The 21,586-nt window shown below is 40.7% G+C and overlaps 1 protein-coding gene across 6 annotated transcripts in view; it reads left to right on the forward strand.

The window, feature by feature from the left end:
• The window catches only part of SMARCA2 (SWI/SNF related BAF chromatin remodeling complex subunit ATPase 2), a 130,707-nt gene that overhangs the window by 36,335 nt on the left and 72,786 nt on the right, over positions 1-21,586 (forward strand). For all 6 annotated transcript variants that reach the window (XM_077344894.1, XM_077344896.1, XM_077344898.1 and 3 more), the window contains exons 7-10: positions 14,435-14,561; positions 15,042-15,215; positions 17,042-17,215; positions 17,534-17,704. In XM_077344894.1, coding sequence (XP_077201009.1) covers positions 14,435-14,561; positions 15,042-15,215; positions 17,042-17,215; positions 17,534-17,704 — 646 coding nt within the window. The remainder of the gene's footprint in view (positions 1-14,434; positions 14,562-15,041; positions 15,216-17,041; positions 17,216-17,533; positions 17,705-21,586) is intronic.

The following is a 21,586-nucleotide window of genomic DNA, read 5'->3' on the forward strand; positions in this document are numbered from 1 at the left end:
CGGCCCGTGGGGCCGCGCACATGCGGCAGCCTCAGCACAAACGCGCATGTGCGGACTGCCACGCACGTGCGTTTGCGCCCGGCAGGGGCACAAACGCGCGTGCGCGGCAGTCCGCGCAGGCGCGTTTGCGCCGCCGCCATGCCGGCGTCCGCGGCTCCCCCTCCTGGCCCCTCCAGGCCGCGAGCAAATCGGCCGCAAAAGCAGCCGATTAGCTTGCGGCTCGGCAAGCTTCTCTTCCCTCCCCTCCCGAAGCGAGAAGCTTGCCGGGCCGCGAGCTAATCGGCCGCTTTGGCGGCCGATTTGCTCGCGGCCTGGCGAGCTTTTCGCTTCGGGGGGGGGGGAGAAGGACCCGCGGCCCGCTGCCAAGGCCTTCGCGGCCCGGCACCGGCCCGCGGCTTGGGGACCACTGCTTTATGGGACAGGCGTCCCATACTGTTCAGGGCTATAAAGATTAACACCAAAATCTGATCTAGTCTCCGATCTATAGCCGGTGTAGTTGGGAGGGCACTGGTGTAATATGAGTTCTCCACTGAGTCCCAGTAAAGACTTGTGCTGTGTTCTGTAACAGTTGGAGTTTCCAATTCAGCTTGGAGGGCAGCCCTCTGCAGAGTGAGTTACAGAAGTCTAATCTGGAGGTGGCTGGATGGAGTCACTGAAGCAGTCGGTGCAAACTTAAATGGACTCCGGGGAATGGTAGAGGACAGGAAGGTCTGGAGGATCATTGTCCATGGGGTCGCGATGGGTCAGACACGACTTCACAACTAACAACAACAATCTGGAGGTGATGGTTGCATGGATTACAGTGGCTAGGTCAGATGTTGACAGGCATGGCACAAGCTGCTGCACCTGGTGAAGAAGGAAAAAAGCCTGATGGACAACCTTTGTGATCTGGGCCTCCATAGACAAGGAGACATTGAGAATCACACCCAGACTCCTGACATTGGTCATAGGTGTTAAACACACCCCATCTAGCATTGGGAGCTGCACCATAACCTCTTCAGCATGTCAGCCCAGAGGACCTCCGTCTTCACTGGGTTTAACTTCAACCAACTCTTCTTGAGCCAGTCCACCACAGCCTCCAAACATTTTGCCAAGGAATCTCGGAGTGTTTGCCAAGGAGTCTGGCTGCCTGTCAGCAGAAATAGCTGGGTGTCATCAGCGTACTGGTGACAACCCAGCCCAAAATTCCAGACAGTTGGGAAAGGGGATGCATGTAGATGCTAAATAACGTTGGGGAGAGAATAGCTCCCTGTGGAACACTGCCTATCAGGGCAGCTGGGATATTCTCTCTCCTAGTGCCACCCTCTGTCCCTGACCTTGGAGAAAATACTATAGCCATGTTAATGTATCTTCTGAAATAGAGTTTTACCATCTGCTGGCAGCAACAGGGCACAGTCTTATAGCACAATCAAAAGCTCTTTTTTCAGTTCCAGTAAGTTCAATGGGACTTGCTTCCTGCTAGTTGAATTTAGTAGAAAAGGTGCTGTTTGGTTTAAAGAATGTCTTTAGTGGTAGGAAATCTTACTGCTACTTTTTACCAATCTCTCCCACTGGAGACTTCCAACTGATCCACTGTTTACCAGGAACAGACTGCCAGAAGGAATTTTTAGGTTGCAGTGGAAGCAGGGAGGCAAGGAAGCCCCATTTTGTAGGTGGTAATGTCTGCCATTAGTGGAGATTTACTATGGAATCTTAGCCCCTGTATTGTGGCCTGCTACAGTGTTTGTAGATTTATTTGTTTGTTTAATTTATATACCACCCTCCCCAGGGGCTCAGGGCGGTTTACATGGAATGTATGAACAGTACATAAACAATCTATAACTTGGTAAACACAACAAGTTTATCATTCTTGGTGAGATGAATTCTGTACAGTCCTCGTTTACAGCCATGTTACACAAAACATGCATTTACTCATTCAAGTTTTTTATTGTGCATGCTTTTTCTTCCATGCTTTTATCTATTGGGTCTGGTTTTACTTCTGGATTCATGCACAAAGATATTTCACATGTCTTGCTCAGTAATGAAACAACTAGATTTTAAAAATGCCTCTTTACAAACTTGCTTAGGTGGGATTGCAGTTTGATGTAGCTGCCCTCACTAAGAAGGGACTATGGTTAAAATGGTTTTGCTCAAGTGGACTCCTAAGGCTTTCATACTTTAGCAAAGGTCTCTTCCAGCTGAAATTGTCAACTGCACAGCCAAAGGAATCCCTCCTACTTCTGAGGCTTCCATGTGACGATTCTGGTTCTCGGTATGCATTTCTGGCAGTTGTTGTCTCAGAGCCTGGTTATGCCTGTGATGTGCCGTGGCTCAGCTTTCTGTGCTTGCTCTGGGGAGAGGTCAGGGCAATGCAGGTGATGGCGGAACATGTCCTTACAGGTGCTACAAACTGCAGCATCTCACAAAAATAGTGTTGATGGGCTGAACCAATGATTGGTCCCTTTGTTGAATTCTCTTTTCCTTTAACAGATGTTGCATCATCTGTTGGCCTAAAATGTGATTATGCTGTCCTTCATTGTTAGATGATTAATAAAGAATATAGTAAAACATGTATCTAAAATCTCTGCATAAAACCTTTATATTGGTAATATGAAGAGGGGAGTTATTTGCTGTTTGAAACTAGGCCAGCATGGTAAATTTATGCCATAATTCTTACAAAGCAATCTTATAACACTGTTCCTCCAAAGAAAGTACTGCTTTAATCCTAATGAATAAGTCTTGTAAAACTAATAATGTGCAGTGTAATTTAATGTCATTCCAGTGTGTGTAAAGCTTCTTCTTTTCTTTGTGCTAATAAAAAAATTGCACACATTATTGTCCTGAAATTATGAGCGCAGTGGATTATGTCAAATGGATCCTTTTTATCATGAGACAAAAGTATCCCCAGTAGAAAGCTTTTTTGGCTCTTGGGGTAATCAGTCCTGCTATATGGCACCCATTCCAAAAATCGTCTTCCTTTTTATGTTACTTTTGTAGTGCTGTTTGGTGGGAATGCCTCTTGCAAGAAGATCTTTATCTTTAGTTCCAATTGAAAACTCACTTTCTACATGGATGAAGACAAATAACTGCACTGTAGAGATTAATTAAACCTATTTTGGACAGGGTTAGATTAAATCCCTGAAGCGCTTGTAAATGGCAGCTTCAAGAAACTGCTTTCCTCTTGGCTCTTTCTTATGACTGAGTGACTTAATAGCCTTTAACATTTCTCCCTGAATATAGGAACAGTCTTTATCATCTCTTCCAGGGATTAGGTGTTGAGAATAATTTAGGTATTTGATCCATTTATTTTAGGTGGAAGTTGACTGTCATAAAGTCCTTCAAGATTAATTATGATTTTGTGCACAGCATATTATTACCTCTAATAATTTTTTAAAAAATGCAGGTTCCTTTCTTAGTTTTTATTTGAAAGCTGTTTAGCACCTGCTTTTTTATAAAACATACTTCGGTTTTTAGCAAGGTAAAGATAAAGTGCTTTTCAGATTAATGGCAGTAGTAACCATTTGGTGTCGATGTATTGGGTGCATTTGTTTCATTTGGTTTTACAAATGATGTTTTCTCCACTGATGCATGCGATTGTATCAGTCACACTAGCTTCTTGTCACTGTTGTTAACAAATCAGGTGCCAGTCTTAGAAATTTGGACTTTGCTATCCTTTTCTTCCCTCCCTTGATGTGACCAAGTAATTGTCAGCATTCATGTTCACCATTAAGTTCCTTTTGGACTAGAATAAAAAATAGATAGGTTGAACCATGTAATCCATGGTTCAAAGAGAGCCAACTTTGTTTGCACCAGCCCAGTATATTGCAAATAAATATATTCAGGATGGTGAAGCTCCTGTTCAGCATCTACATAGCATGAACAATGTGCTAATGTTCCTTCTCAAGCAGCTTGCAGTCTTACAGATACTTTATATCAAAAGATTCCCCCCATCATAATTCCACTGTGGAATAACTGCATATTTTCTGTCACATTTGGAGGGCATTTGTGTGTCTTTAAAACATGGCAAACAGTTGCCTAGGATTATTGGCCAGTTGTGACCCTAAAAATACATTTTCAAAGGAACATACTAGATGGTACAACAGAAAAAAAGATTCTTTGAAAATATGTCTTTAAAGGAGAGGTAATTTTGTGACTTTATATGTAGGCTGTTCCATTTAGCAGAAGTTCACCAAAAGGGCTGATAGCATAAAATCATGTTCAACTGAATACCACTTTAAAATATGCCCATTCATGGATTTTCTTCCTCCTGTCTTTAGTTTCATAGCAATGTCACCCTTTGGGCTTTAGTCAATCTGCCCATGTGTTCCATGTTGTTAGTCCAGTTATATGCATCAGGAATATCTTGTGTGCTGTCCTTTGGCTTGGGAAATCATGCATTATAAATAGCCCATTTCACATAAGTTTTAATGACATGAAACTTGTTCAGTTGTAAAGGTAGCAACAGAGTTGAACTGAAAAGTCTGTGTTTCTAATAAAGGAAATATTTAGATGCTGCCAAACCTGAAAAAGTAGAGGGAACTCTGGTCTAGCTCTGTAAATGTTTTCTGTGTGTCAAAAATGTTTAGAGTGGTTAATGTATTTTAAAATCTCTATAAGAAATTCAAATAATCTTTAGATGTTTTCAAGTCCTTCATCTCATCATTGACCCTGAGTGGCAAACTACAGCTTGTAAAATGGGTTAATAGCCTTAATTTAGAAATGTGCCTTGAGCCATCCAGTGATAGCCATTAGATAGGAATGAGTTCATTAAAGAGAACTACTCTCTGGTGGATTCAGTGGACCTTTTCTTCCCTATCCTGTCCTGACTTCTCTAAACCTACATGATGGAACTAGACTTTCTGGAGGGGTATATTGAGCAATACTAGCATTTGGATTTTTATTTCTTTTTCTCTGTCTCTTTCTCTCTTTTGAACACAAAGAGCTGCTTTTATGCATTTCATAATGCAAAGAGGTAGAACAAACACCAAACATGTTAATTTTGTATGGTAATTTTCCTTGTTACTGTTCTAAAGTCTGTCCCCCTCCCCTTGAGTCACAAAGCAGGCCAATTACTGAACAGCACAATTTTTTTGGTCATACAGTTATTACAAGGAACAAAATGCACCAGCATCATTCTGAACAAATAACTTCCCTACTAGGAATCATAAACTTCTCCTCTGGACCCGAACAAATATCTGTTGCTTTTAATGGAATTCTTTCTTGCCAGTACAGTAGCCCTTCCTGATTTACTGCTCAGTCTGTATGAAAAACCTGTCTGACCTAATTTTGCTTCAATTTTCTGTACTCTTGAGGATACTAAATGAGGCTCCTGTGGTTATGTAGTATTACATCTTCTTTGGTTGTTTCAGAAAGTTTCAAATTTTGTGTCTACCTGCTGTATTCCACTGAAGTTAGACAATGTCTTTTGGGAGAAAAGCAGGGTTTTAAATGCAAAGATATGTTAAACTATTCATCAGCCATCAGCAAAAAACATTTTAAGCTCATCTTTTGAATATGATAATTTATTGTGTCTATGAGATTTGTGATGTGCCATTGCTATTCCTGGTCTGTTCAGACCACTTTATACAGCAGGCAAAATAAAGCTCTAAAGCATTTTTGCTCCTTTAAAACAAACTGTACCCTATCAGGATTGAGATGACACCTTTGAAAGTTCCCCTTTAAGTTGAAAAAATACATGACCATGGAAAAATGGCATGTCAAAGGGAAGAGTAATCTTTTCCCTGACTTAACAGTAGTCTACATGCTCAGTTTTATCCATATGGAATTATCTATGGAATGTATAAACCAGTCATCATTACAATGTGTGCTTGCTTTCCCCCTTCTATTTCACTTGCAGGAGCTGTTAATCCAGTATATACTTACTGTACTGTACTTACGCCTTGTGGAAAGAGCTTTTTCAGTAAAAAAATACCTAATTGTTCCTTGCGTACTGAATTTCACTTAGAAGCTGTTCTTGGTATGAGTGTCCAGTGGAACAGGCTCATTACTGTTCTGCCCCAGCAGTGCCATAAATGTCTATCAGTTAACAAAAAGACAGCTGTCTGTCTGAAACTAAAGTTTATGCACTGACCTGGAGCCTATTTTCACAATATTTGTGGCCAGTAAATAAAACGAAAGTGTTAATTTACTGAGACTGCTTAAAACTGTGTTAGTAGATTCTGAAAAAATGAAAGAATCCTGGTTTTATATTTTGTTTCTTTTAAGGTTTAGAATAGAATCATGGAGCCATAGAGTTGGAAGGGACCTCCAGGGTCATCTAGTCCAACTCCCTGCACAATGCAGGAACTCACAACTACCTTCCTGCCCACAGTGACCCCAATTTCATGTCCAAGTGATTCTCTACCACTCCCCATCAAAAATCTACAGAATCCCTCCTAGCCTGGAGGAAATTCACCTACCATCCCACAGTGTCAACAATTCCCTGGGTATGGAAGGAAGGTCCAAAAGACACAAATACTGGGACATCCCTTCCAGCCCACCCACTCACAATCTGCCTAAGCTCATAAAACCAGCACTTCTGCCAGATTACTATATAGCCTCTGCTTAAAAACATTCAGAGAAGGAGAACACACCACCTCCCAAGGAAGCCTGTTGCTCTGAGGAACCGCTTTGTCATGAAATACATCTGGATGTTTAGCCAAAAATTCTTTTGAATTAATTTTCAACCCGTTGGTTCTGGTCCAGCCCTCTGGGGTAACAGAAAACAACTCTGCTCCATATGGCAGTCCTTCAAGTATTTAGGATGGTTATCATATCACCTAAGAGGTGATAAAAATCTTTTTCTCCAGGTTAAACAGACAAAGCTCCCTCAAACTTTCCTCATACAATTCTCGCCCATCCTATAGTTATGCATATGATTTTTCCCACCTAAATGAAGAACTTTACATTTATCACTATTGAAATTCATTTTAGCCCAGCTTTCTAGCCTGTCAACTTTTGCTTCTATATTCCTACTGTTATGATGGTCAGTTCTTAGTCTGACGAAGAGTGCTTGCACTCAAAAGCTCACGTCTAGAATAAATCTTTGTTGGTCTTAAAGGTGCTACTGGACTCTGATTTTATTGTGCTACTTCAGACCAACACGGATACTCATTTAAAGATGGGGACAACATTTGCCCACCTCCAATCTTCTGGCACTTCACCTGTTTTCCAAGAATTGTCAAGAATAACGGACAGAGGCTCAGAAATTACATCTGCACGTTCTTTTTAGTAACCTTGGATGCAATTCATCTGACCCAGAGGATTTGGTATCATTTAAAGAAACTAAGTGTTTATGGATTGCCCCTACAGTGATCCTAGGCCACAACTCCCCTCCCTCATCATGTGACATTATTTTGCCACATTGAGCATAATTCCTCAAAAGAGAAGACTGAGGAGAAGTAGAAATTGAGCATTTCAGCCCTCTCTTCATCTCCTGTTACAATGTCACTTTCTGGTCTCCACAATGGTCCTACCATGTCCCTATTTTTCTTACTTTGAATATAACTTAAAAAATCCTTTTTTGTTGTTTTTAGCATTTCTTGTTAGCCTAAGCTCATACTGAGCTTTAGCTTTTCTAATACTCTGCATACAAGCGCTGGTTATTTGTTTCTATTCCTCCTTAGTTATAGGGTCCTCTTTGTATTTCTTAAAAGACTTTTTTTTTGCTCAATTCTTTAGTAAGTTGTTTGTGGGGCCATCCTGGTTTCTTTAGGTTCCTCCCAGTCTTCCCTCTCAAGGCAATTGTCAGCAATTGTGCCTTCAATATTTCACTTTGGGAAACCCCCAACCTTCTTGGACTTCAATTTCCTTAAATTTTTCTAACCACTGGATTCTGCCCAACATATCTTTGTTAAAATTTGTTCTCCTGAAGTGAATTTGTTCTCCTGTATGTGTGACTGCATACAGCTTTTCTCTTCCCTAAGATCATAAAATCCAAAATCACATGGTTACTACTACCAAGTGCACCCACAACTTTTACTTCATCAACCAGTTTTTCCCTATTGGTGAGAATCAAATCTAAATTAGTGAACTTCCTGGTGGCCCACTTTCTGGAAAAAGAAGTTGTCAGCAAGACAAGTCAAGAATTTATTGGATCTCTCATTTTTAGCAGAGCTGGTCTTCCAACAGATATCTGGGGAATTGAAATCTCCCATGACCACTAGGTCCAGTCCCTCTGAGAACTTTGTAATCTGGTCTAGAAGCAGTTCATTCAAGTCATCTGCCTGGTTTAGCACCTGGCCTAACAGACCCCACTATAGTGCCACTGTTATTTCCTACTTTTTTTATTTTTACCCAAAGGTTCTCAGCTGAACTCTCATGCTCAGACACATGTATTTCCTCACAAGTATATAAATTCTTAACATATAGTGCTACTCCTCCCTCCTTCTTTGTCTGTACCCCTCAATCCTATTATTCCAACTGTGAGTGTTATCCCACCAAGTTTCTGTAATGAATATTAGATCATAGTTCCATTCCTTTTATAGGACTTCTAGTTCTACCTTGAGATCCAGGAGGACATCTCGGTGGATGTTTTCCTGCCACTTTAACAGGGAGGCAGACCAAATTTTGTTTTCTGTCTTACATGTTGGGAGTCACCCTGCTCCAGTCTTCTTGCCTCTCAGGGAGTGACAGGCCTGACTAACCTCTCCTGTTTTTTCTTGCTCTATTTTAGGCTAGTTAAATAGACTTGTTATTTAATAGTTAATAATTAATAATTAACCTTAACATTTCATAGTTTTAGCATTGTTAATTCAGATGTCCCTGAAGAGACACAGTTTAATAGTGGCGTCCATTTTGAAGTACCGCAATTTTTTCATTTACCTCAGAGGCTCTAATCCCCGGAATGGCAAGCCGAGAAATATGTTCCAAGGGGTTTTCCTCGGACAGTGATACTTCAGTCCCCATTATGCTGATCATATCCTCTGTGGGCGCAGCCAAAAGCAATCCGTTTTGGGCTGTTGCTACCACTCGGACTGCGAGGGCCAACAAGTGCAGGAACATGTTTCCTGCCAAGGAGCCCAGAGGCAATGACCAGGCTTCCAATACATCTCAGAACAAGACAGCAGCAGGCCCTTCGAGCAATAGTGGCCATTTGGAGCACACGTCCACTGCAGCTCATCAGATAAGTGGCGAAATTCTGAGGAACACAGAGTCCATTCTGTGGGAATGGGGAAGCAATATGCCCAATTTCCCCAGAGATGTCTTTAAATTACTTAAGGCGGCTATGAGGGAAGAAATAGAAGAGTACTAAAGAGAAAAGGACAGAATGAACCTGCCTAGTTCTCAAGGGGAGAGGGCTCACTATTGGCCCACAAAGGCTGCCCAAAAGAGGGCCAGAGTTAGCCCAAATAGGTGCAACTGATGGGAAGCGTTAAGAGTCCTTAAGGTCCAAAGATAATGAAGCCTTCTTAACTGAAGAAGAAACAGAGCCTATCAGGGCCATCTGAGTGCTTTTGAACCTCTAAACTTTGCCTTCTAAACTTTGTACACAGATGGAACCTATCTCACATAGATTCCTGGGCAAAGGACACGGTTATGAACTGTTACAAATTAGAATTTATAAGGACTCCCCCCCCCCCCAAAAAAAAACCCCGATTGCTTCCATCCCCAAGATTAAAGGACCTAACAAAAAGATTAATAACCCAATCTATCCATAAAGACCATAGGATGCTATCCATAAAGACCATAGGATGAGTTCCCCAGTAATACCAAGGAAAAGGAATCTATTCAATATTCTTTACAGTTCCAAAAAGAATGAGGGACAGGAGGACCATCTTGAACCTGAAATTCTTAAATAATTTCATAAAGCTATGACATTTCGAAACGGAAGTATTAAAATCAATAGCAGAGGCCCTATAACCAGGTGACTATGGAATCATTGGATCTTCAAGAGGCATAATTCCATATCCCCATATTTCCACTGTACAGGCAATTCCTGCCCTTTTGTGTTCAGGGAACACATTATCAATACAAAGCCCTTTCCTTCAGACTCGCCTCAAAAGCGTTCACAATCCTTGTGAATGGCCTCATATCTCTAAGGAGGGAGGGAATTTTAGTTCATCCTTATATAGAGGATCTCCTATTAAGAGCTGAATCTGGGAACAGACAGATCTGCACACCAGAAAGACCATCTCAGTCACTCAGCACTTTGGCCTGTTAATCAACTTTGCCAAAAGTTCACTGATTCCAAAGCAGAGATTAGAACACACAGGAGTCATCATAGACACACAACAAAGCAAGTTATTCATGACCCCCAAAAGACAGACAAAACCAGACAAGTGGCATTCTCAAGTTATTCTACATACAGAAGGAAGAACTTATATTCACAGATGGAAGTCTGATGGGATTGGGGTGGTGGTGAACACGCAGAGTATTCAAAAAAGATGGTCCACAGAAGAATCCAAGTATGCCATCAACCTCCTGGAGTTGAGAGCAGTTTGGTAGGCACTCAAAAATTTCCTAAGAGAAATACAAGGCTGTCATGTTCTGGTAAGAACGGACAACATAGCCACAAAAGCATACCTGGACCTCCAAAGGGGATCCAGGTCCTTCAGACAGAGGTGAGCAGAATGCTAGAGTGGGCAGAGCATGTAAAGGGCACACTGAACATCAAGGCAGACTACTTGACCAGGCAAACAGGCAGAGTGGCAGTCTGGATGTCCAATGCCTCAATCAGCAGAATGCTTAAAGCTTGTATAATAGAGGCATATAAATCACAAGGCATTCCAATCCTTTTAGGCATAACTGCACATTCAGCCAGAAGCTCAGCCACTAATGCAGCCCTGGCAAAAAGGGTCTCCGCAGAGCAAATTTTCAGAGTGGCCACCTGGTCTAACATTTCCACATTTATATTAGACATTATAAACTATACACACTGAACTTGGCTGAGTTGGCCTTTGGCTGATTTGTTTTGTAGCATGTGATTGAAGAAGGCTAAAGTGATGCTCCCATCCTTACTGGGACTGCTCTTTTATGTCCCACTGAGATGTCTCAAGGGTGAATGATCATTGGATAACTTACCTTGAATGGTCTTTCTTGGGTTGGGAGGATGTCTCATCCCTCCTTTGCATCTCCTAGTTATGTGCAATAAAATTTTTAAAAATTCAAGTTTTAGGGAGAGGCTCAATAGTCAGCATATAAGTTAATTGTTAGTTAATTATTGTACCCTGTTCTTTACATTTTTATATAAATTTTGAAGACAGTTCAGGAGTTGTTTATAAGTTTATTTTTGAGAGGCTTATCAGATTGGTGCAGGGTGCCTCCCGCTGTGCAAGACAGAAAATAGAATTTTGGTCCTGCCTCCCTGTTAAAATGGCAGGAAAACACCCACCAAGAAGTCCTCCTGACTTCAAGGAGAAGGACCATCCATGGTAAGTTATCCAATGTATGTTCTTCCTGCTTGTTTCCCATACTCTGTTCAGGAGTATAGAGACATCACAATCCTTCATATGAGTACCCCAGGCTTTTAATTTTTGGACTTTCCTGTAAGTTAATAATTCCCTGCATATGTGCCATTCTCCTTAAATCTGCAGTGTTCCCATCTACAGTTATCATCTGAAAATAAATGTTTGAATAGTATAGTTTATAAAATTAATACTCCACATGATACTCCTATGGGCAGAAGTGTTTCCCCATTCAGCTCAATGGAAGGAATAGTTATCTATAGTGTATGAATCTGGATCAGACTTTCTCAACTTTTTTACCATTGAGAAACCCCTGAAATATTCTGCAGTCTTCAAGAAACCCCAGAAGTAGCTCAATTGTGCAGAATATAGTTGGAAAGTATAGTCTACATTGCCTACCCAGGGCCCCTCCCCCTTCCCACCCATCCAGGCCTATCATTGGCCATTTGGTGGTGGGGGGGTCATGACCATGTATGGTCATATCACCCAATAAATATTTATCTAATTAAAATATATTCAAAATTAATTAACTCCCACCCATTCAGGAAATTCTTCCAGATCCATCAAGAAACTCCAGGGTGTCACAAAACCCTTGTTGAGAAAGCCTGATCTAGATAGTGCAAGCATTGATAAATAGGAACTCCAAATGAGCTTGCTTTCCAGTGCAGTTTTCAGGAATATCTGGGACCTGGGATGCTGCGTGGCCTGCTGGTGCTACATGCATGCTGGGTTGCTGGTGCTACAACTCATCTAAATAGTCTTCATCATTCCGAGTCAGAAGTTTACAGTGTGTCATAGTTCCTATAATTGGGTGCTGGCCTCAGAGAGAACCGATTAGGTGCTCCAGGCAGTTGTTGCAGAGCTGCTGGACCATGTAATGTCTGGATTTTGCAGCACTTGGCTTCCTGCCCTGCTATTGGAGTGGAAGTACATTGGCACCCATGTGATGTTAGAATTCATTTGGCTTCCAAAAGTGTTGTTCTTCAATAATCTGTCTGGTGCCGGACTGACAAAACTTTTAACATTATGCTTAGTTAACAACTTTTCATATCAGAGCTGCCAGCTACTCAATTAGTATCAATAACGTTAATTCCTACTCTTTAGTAGTGTGATAATAAGCGATCAAAGATATGACAAGATAGCTTACAACCGGATAAAAGTATTGATGTTTGAATTAAATGACCAGAACTACAATTTTAGTGCAGTTACATTTTCATTATTAATTACCAGAAATGAATATCTCTGTGTGTTTTATGTTCAAATCTTGTCAGGAAAAAGTATGAGAAAATTACTTTCCTTTTGGGGTTCTTAGGAGATTCCTTCCTGGTTTCCCTGCCCCAACAAATCTGTTTCTTATTCTTGCAGTCCAGAAAGTTGTTAGAAATACTGGTAATTCTCAAATAAGTTATACCCCAAAATAGCTTGAATTTGGAGGCTCCTTATTTTTATGCGTTTTGTGTGTGCATTCTCTGAGAAACATACTTGAGAGTGGCTGGGGTTCAGTAGTAAAGCAGCTGCTTGGCATGCAGAAGGCCTTGGGGGGGGGGGCAGGGGGCAGTGCCCAGTATCTTCAGTTAAGGGTCAGGTAGTAAATGGTGTGAAAGATCTCCAGTGAAGACCTTGGAGGGCCACTACCAGTCTGAATAGATAATACTGAAATAAACAGGCAACGGATGTGAACACATGAAGTTGTCTTATACTTAATCAAGTCCTTGGGTATAAGACAATTTCATGTGCCCATATTCGTTGCCTGTTTATTTTAGAAGCAAGTGCCATTGAGTTCAATGGGGCTTACTTCAAGCTTTGTAGAGGATTATTGATGTTTCTAAACCAGGGTTTCGTGAAACCCTGAGGGTTCTTGACAGCCCTGGAAGAGTTTCCTGAATTGGTGGCAGTTAAATAATTTTTAATATATTTTTTTGAAATTTGTAAAACATTTATCGAATGATATGACCATGCCTTGTCATGTCAATCTGCCTTCCCTTCCCAAAATGGCCATTGATGATGGGCCTGGAGGGGGTGGGAATGGGAGGGGCCCCGGGTGGGCATGTAGACAGCTATGCTTCACAACCATATTTGGTACTATCGCACCATATTTATTTTCCCAGGCATTTGACGAATTTCCAGTAATTTTGATTGTTTGCTTTAATTTTCTTTTTGTCCTGTTTTGTTTGTATTTGCTCTACTGCCTTCCTTTGGGTTGAAAAGTATTTATTTAATTGTGTAATTTATATACCACCCCTCACTGTGACGTCTCGGGGCGGTGCACACAAAACCAGGGTGGTGTGGGAAAGGTACATAGAAAATTTGGAACCATATGGACAAGAAAGGATATAAACCTTTTAACAGTAAAACATATGGGTAATTGTAAACAGTTGAAGGGGATAACAGTAGTAGTCAAGGACATATTGGATGTTAAGGTTGTCTGGCAAGAGGACAGGTTGTGGGGTGGTCCCCATCATTGGCCAAATCTGAAAGCCTGGCAGAAAAGCTCCATCTTGCATCCATCTATGGAACTTATTAAAGCCGTCTCACGGCAAGTTACATAACAATAAAAACCCCACATAAAATACATAATATCATTGATTCCCCCCCCCCCATTAAAATTATGTTTCCAGGTGGTCCACCACCAGGCGTCTGGCCTGGTGGCAGTCTAACCTGAAGGGATTTAAGTTCCGATAGGGCCTTGACTTTGTTGGAGATTTCATTCCACCAGATTGGGACCATGGATGAAAAGACTCTAGTTCTGGTCAAGGCCAGGCAAACTTGTTGCTCTTCTGGGAGTATATGCAGATGGGTGGTCCCTGAGGTATGCAGGACCCTGACTGCATATGGCCTTGAAGGTGAGTACCAGCACCTTAAACATAGTTTACTACCGGTCTCTTTGTCCTATTAGCTTTTATCATTGACTGCCTGGACCTTTTTATTGATCCTTATGAATATTGGTTCTTAAAATGCCATTTGGAAGGTGATGAGAACTATGATGATGTGTACAGGGTAGAACTTTAAAAAAATAAATAAATCTCTGTCTTTCATCTGTATCTGCTTAGGCTTCAGGCTCGAATTGCTCACAGAATTCAGGAACTAGAAAATTTGCCTGGCTCCTTGCCTCCAGATCTGAGAACTAAAGCCACAGTGGAGCTAAAGGCACTTAGGCTACTGAATTTCCAACGCCAGGTAATACTTTTTCCTAAAAGACAGTTTTCTGGTTATCAGAGTTCTGATATATAAAGAGTTGTTAAAAGAACAGCTCTGTACATGAGAGATAGAGAGAGAAGCTTTATTGCATTAACCGTTGGCCATCACAATACTGTCAATTCTAAAGAGTATATAAAAACATAAGAACTATGTACATAAATATTCAAATGAAACCAAATTATTTTAAACAATTTACACTGAATCGTTGATTTGAATACTATTTTGCATATACATGCCAGAAATGAATGAATTTTATTTAAATTAATTTCTGTTTTGACAAACTTCTCAGCTGCAAGATAGATTGGTTAACACTGTCAGTTTAGCAGACTCTAGGAGTCTAGTCATAATTCAGGGGAATCCTAAAAGAAGAAGCTTTTCAAGAAATTTGATTTTATTCAGTTAAACTGCTGTGTTTGAAAGATTATTTAATTTTTAACATTTTTCTCTTGTAATTTATAGTTAAGACAAGAGGTTGTGGCATGCATGCGTCGCGACACAACTTTGGAGACTGCTCTGAACTCAAAGGCCTACAAGCGCAGCAAGCGCCAAACCCTGAGGGAAGCACGAATGACTGAAAAACTTGAGAAACAACAGAAGATAGAACAGGAGAGAAAACGTAGACAAAAACACCAGGTATAGTCATTTTCATCAACTGGAATTTTTGTCTGTTACAGTAAGTATTTTGTTTTGTTCCATATAGTTCATTTGATTATGTATTTTCTGTCCTGTAACCTTGACCGGGGTTCTCAAGACATCCTACAAAAAATAAAAACCAGTTGAATAAAATCAACAACATCATTCACAATAAAAAGTCACACTGTAAACATGAGGAATCGCATAATATAAACAACCCTATAAAGACATGAGCATAAAAGCATCTAACTAAAGCAATGTATACAAACCTAGCCATCAGCAGATACCTGAGAAAATGGGGAAACAATCTCCCCTGTTTACTGACACTCAAGAGATTCAGTACTAGAGAGTTCCAAAACTCAGGCACCAGAACATAGAAAGTTCTGCTTTTCATAATGTTCCACTGTGCTCTGAAACTTGGGGGAACATAAAGCAGGGCTTCCAATCAAGGTCTCAGTTGCTGGATCTGAAAATTAATCCAAGCAAAACACAGTGGTTGTCTGTATAGTTTATTGGGGAGTGAGAACTCAGTCTGTTGTGCTTGTAGTTGCTTTCCCTTCAAAGAAGTAGGTCTGTAGAATGGGGGATGCTGTTAGGTCAGTGTTTGCAGATGGATATATGGGTATCACACACTATGAGCCTCTTGTGGCGCAGAGTGGTAAGGCAGCCGCCTGAAAGCTTTGCTCGTGAGGTTGAGAGTTCGATCCCAGCAGCCGGCTCAAGGTTGACTCAGCCTTCCATCCTTCCGAGGTCGGTAAAATGAGTACCCAGCTTGCTGCTGGGGGGTAAACGGTCATGACTGGGGAAGGCACTGGCAAACCACCCCGTATTGAGTCTGCCATGAAAACGCTAGAGGGCGTCACCCCAAGGGTCAGACATGACTCGGTGCTTGCACAGGGGATACCTTTACCTTTACCTTTATATGGGTATCACATGTGGCACAACGAGTATTTAACCAGTTTCTCCTATTAAAGCCCTAAATAGCTTGAAACTCAGGTATCAGAGATGGAAATCTGTTTTCTCAGATGTTCTCAGAGTCCATAGGAGGTGACTGAAAACTGACTTTACTGTGTTATTAGTTGAATTATTCACACCTAAGTAGCACTGCAAGACAGCTCTTAATTAGCTTTTAAAATATGTCCCACTTCAGGATGACACATAAGCCTACATAGTGTCAGCTTAACTAATGTGCACTTCAACTAAAGCAGATGTATGTGTGTGTGGTTTAACTGAGGTTACCATCTTAGCTTAAAGCATCAGTGCTATTCAGGAGTTAACCTGTTCACTTCCGAGCTAAGTACATATCCTTACCATTTATACAACTTAGTGCTGAGTCAGTCAAAAGGGATATAACAAAATCCTCTGTAGCAGGAGTATCAAACAGACAGCTTGTAGGCTGGAACTGGCCCATCCAGGGCTCTTATGCAGCCTTCAAGCAACTGATTACCTTTATTGCCAGATGACAGAGATTGTGCATTATGTCCCTGTACACTGTCCCAGTGCTAATGCATAATGGGTGGTGGAAGTGGGAGGGTAGGCATCAGGGAGATAATGTAAGGAAATACTATAAGAATGTTAATGTTTCAAGCATGTTTGTACCTTAAGTCAAAAGTAATATTGTTAATTGGACTGTGTCCTTTATAAAGTTTGTATTTCTGGTACCTGATAATATATTTTATGATGCACATGGCCTAGCCCAACAGTATTTATGTCAGATGTGGCATAAACTCATAACAAATGAGTTTGACATCTCTGTTCTATAAGCATACTGGATATGTGGAAATGTACACACATACAGAGCTATTTTGTACTTCATTGTTTTACAGGAATATCTCAACAGCATCTTGCAACATGCTAAAGATTTTAAAGAGTACCATCGGTCAGTGGCAGGCAAAATTCAGAAGCTTTCCAAAGCTGTTGCTACTTGGCATGCGAACACTGAGCGTGAACAGAAGAAAGAAACAGAGAGGATTGAAAAAGAAAGAATGAGAAGGTTGATGGTAAGAGATATTTGATATGAGGCCAGTCTGTGTAGCCTTCACCATGCACAATATGTTTTGGTGGTATGAGAGCAATACAAAATGCTGGGGTTCTTCTTTCCTTTCTTATCTATATGGGTGCATTGTCCTTGCAAACCCCATCGGTGAAACAGGTTCTTCCTTTTGGCATCTGTGTCCTGTAGCAGAATAACCTGTAAAGGTTCTGGACAGAGCATAGTTAGGCAAATGCTCCTCTCACCTCAGACCATTCTGAATCTGTTACGGGTACTGTACTCAGGGGTGACACAACATTAATTTTTTATTTTCCTGCATTGCTAGGCTGAAGATGAAGAAGGTTACCGTAAACTGATCGATCAGAAGAAAGACAGACGTTTGGCGTACCTGTTACAGCAAACTGATGAATATGTGGCTAACCTGACTAATCTGGTGTGGGAGCACAAGCAAGCACAAGCTGCCAAAGAAAAGAAAAAGAGGAGGAGAAGAAAGAAGGCAAGTGTATAATTCAGCTGTCATTATCAGCCTTTTAAAATATCTCCCTTCATCCTTTCTTTTCTTTCCCAGAAAAAGTAAGCAGCACCCTTTCTGAAAATGTCTCTCAGGTCTTTTTATTATATCAATAAAATAAAATAAAATCATTGCCAGCTAAAATCTACATTGCAAAGTAAAGAGCATTTCAGTTTTAACACTGGCAAATCCCTTTTGAATAAGTCTTTACCAGGTTAAAAAAAAACCTTTCCCCCCCTTCTAGCCAGTTAATTCAGATGTGTTTCTATTAATTGTTTTATTGATTTAAGTATCTTGTAGCAGAATCAGGCTGATCCAACAGTATTTCCCTCTCTCTCCCCAATTCTCATTTAGACCTGGTACAATCTGTCACATAAACCAAGGATTAGAGGGAAATGGAATAGAATCTAATTCAGTTGTTATTACCTATCCTTTGTTTATTTAGAGCTGGCAAAGGGTTTGAAATGAAGGCAATATGGACCAGATGGCTATTTACAAATAATCTGTCCAATCCTTTGAGTCTTAAAAAGGCAGTTTAATTTAACAGGTGGGACACTTTAAAAATATTAGGAAGAAAACACAGCAAAGTTTATACCCATGTATTTAAGTTAGCTTACTCTGCATGCCCCTGATCTTACTTATGGCTCAACTGGAAGTTTCCAGCATCTAGCAGGCATATCCTTCCAGGATCCTCCACAAGACCAAATACATGTGAGTTCATGGTGGCATCTTCCTTAGTCAGTAGGATGAAACACAGGGCTAAGGGGCTGGTGGTTTTTGGCTGAATTTAACATCAGCTAATATGAGATGTATATGAACATGACTTGTTGCTGTGCTTGTGCCTAATTCCTATGATGTTCTCTTGTGGCATGGAGGATTTCTGGTTTGAAATGAACTATGGTTCAGCCTGACATATGAATGCAGGTGTTCTCTGAGGAAGAGCAGAGGTGAGATGAGTGAGATGTCTGTGTGAGCACAGCAGCAAGCGGTCTAATCTTAGTTTAATTAGATCTTGTTGTGATGTCTGAGTTCAGGAAGAGTGTCTGTCTGTGTGTTAATTCCAGGGATTTCCCACATAAGTAAAGGCCTTCCTGTCTCGACAGATAGATTCCCTAGTATTTGACACATGGATGCTGGCTAGTATTTTAAACATCTTTCCTATGACAATTTAGTTTGTTTTCAAATGAGTAGACGTGTTGATCTGAAGTAGCACAATAAAATCAGAGTCCAGTAGCACCTTTAAGACCAACAAAGATTTATTCAAGGCATGAGCTTTCAAGTACAAGCACTCTTCCTCCGACTCGAAACCTCACGCCCTGTATAAATCTTTGTTAGTCTTAAAGGTGCTACTGGACTCTGATTTTAATTTAATTTGTAGTCATTAGTTCATACACATGCTCTGCTCTCATGTAATCAGGAAGCTGGTCAATATACTCTTCATCTTTCAGACAATGTTTGAAGAAGAATATAAACTGGAATTAAATTAATTGTTCTGGGGTTACAAAAACATGAATCGTGATGGCCAGGTCTCAGTCAGAGTAGCTTTTAAGTCTTCTCATTAGGGGCATATTAGTGAGAAGCAAGTTTGTTCTGATTGGCTTATAGTCCTTAAGGATAGGGGCTTCAATGCACTGTGTGGTTTGGGGTGTCTTTTTCTGGATAAAGCACACTGTCATGAAATGAAATATCCTATGTATTGTTACTGTATTCACATGGATCCTGGGCTTAACAAATGTCACAAACTTTGTAGTTTGGAGTGTTATAGTCTCACAATATGAAATAGAATGTACAAAAAACATTTTGATTCAAGAGTGCAGCCTTTGCATCAAAGCCATGAGTTTTCTTTACTGAACAGAGGTTTCTGTAATGTGTAGTAAACTTTATTTTACAAGAGGACTTTCCTGGCCTTAACCAATTATACGATAACCTTAGACTCAAGCCTACTAATTCACCATGATATGTGACACCTATTTTCTAGTAAATAAATGTTAGATATTCTGACATCAGGTCAATTTTGCTCAATTATCCAGAGAACAGACAACCATGGCAGCCATGTCAACGTCTTTTTTTTAACATGTAAGTCTTCCTAGTTAGTAATATTGTACCATTGTCTATTTATAAATACAGTTCAGTGCTCTACTGTTCAAGAACAGTGACATAAGAGTAGAATCTTGAGGCTTGCTCCCTCGGGGAAAGAACTGATGCAATGGCTGGTGCTAATGACTCATTCCTTGTAAGCCTTTCTGTATATAATTAATCCCCTTTATTCTGAGGGCCAGCATTGGTTGTGAAGAATACATTTTGTGCCCTCATATCAGTTTGCGTTTTCTCCCAAGTTGTACTGAACCCCTGAAGTCAAAACTAAACCCACTTAGTAGAATTTTCCCCCTGAAACAGACTTTACTTTTGTACGCACGCACGCACACACACACACACACACACACACACACACACACACACACACACCTTTTAAGATGAATAATCCAAAATGTGTCTTATTCTTCTGGGAGATGTCCCTGAGTAAGTGAGCCTGATAATAAGATTCAGGTCATGATCCATACATGCTTTATACAATTTAAGCATTATACTTTAGCAAGCAGAAAAATCCCACATACCTTGTTGCAAGTGGGTGGTTAAAGTTCATCGAAGCTTCCTATAGTCTCAGGGCAGCTAATTAGAAAGTGTACAAAAACAGAAATTTAAAATTGTACAGTTACTTAAGACATGTGCTATACAGAGTAACAAAAAAACCCCCACCCTTTCCCCACAATTAAGAAAGAAAACATTATTTCAACCATCCATCCCATTACAGTCGTAAAAAGTCAACAGGTGCAATTTGCAGCCACAGCATTTAAGGATCTTTCAGTCCGGTGGCTAGCAGCATAAACTTCTCCAGAATAGCTAGGCTTTCTAGGAGGCTGAGTGGAATCTGGCACAGCTCATCTGGGAGATAGTCCCATGTTATGGGGGGTATTTATTATTTTTATTATTTAAGGTATTCCCAACTTTAAAATGTAATGCAAATTAATATTTGACTGTTTAGAACCACCAGCAATTTTATCTTCAGAATGAGTTATTAATGTTCAATAAAGAACTTGCTCGCTTATTCTCCCCCCCCCCATTACATTTGCCTCATCTACTTTTCTTCACAGTAATTTTTCCCATGTCATTTTTGCATGTAGTGACAGTTCCTCATATGGTGTTTTGGATGTAGTTATGAAGGGCATGTATGTCTTGCCATTTCCTCGTGTAATTGACAGGGGCCCAATCCTTTCTGGGGAGAGAGCTGCTCAAGACAAAACATTGACTAATAGAGATGTGCCCTCTTCGTATGTGTCTCCTCTTAATTCCGAGCCACCCTTTAACACTGAGGCAAATGTGCAGAATTTCAGCTCAGGCCTGATTTCGGGGCTCACTGTTAGCTTTGAAGCAGCAGTCAATACAGAAGAGGGGGTCTGCAAGGAGGCAGACACCATTCATAGCTGCTTGCTGTTAAAAGCAGCAACAAATTGCTCTAAGTAGCCCATGTGGCTCCTGCTGCCAGTATTTTTCTTGAATGTCACCCACCAGCCCCTTGGGGATAGCCTAACCCTTGCTGGTGCCACAGCATGAGCTGGCACCGCAGTGAAGCCCCATCCAGAGGCAGAAAAGGCAAGAAAAATAAAATGAACCTGCAAGAAGTTTTCATTCATCCAAGTGTATTGTCCTTGTAAATGACAAATGCCAAGGGCTCAGGGTATTCAGTAGTGGATAATAAAGGTGCTGGTTTCTTCTAAGCATGAAGAGAGAGAATAATCATAACAAGAAAAGGGGAACTATGGGTTGCTCCTTACATGACATTTTGTCTTTGGCATGCAATACCCAAAT

Source organism: Paroedura picta, chromosome 7, assembly GCF_049243985.1.
Source record: "Paroedura picta isolate Pp20150507F chromosome 7, Ppicta_v3.0, whole genome shotgun sequence".
Lineage (NCBI taxonomy): Eukaryota > Metazoa > Chordata > Lepidosauria > Squamata > Gekkonidae > Paroedura > Paroedura picta.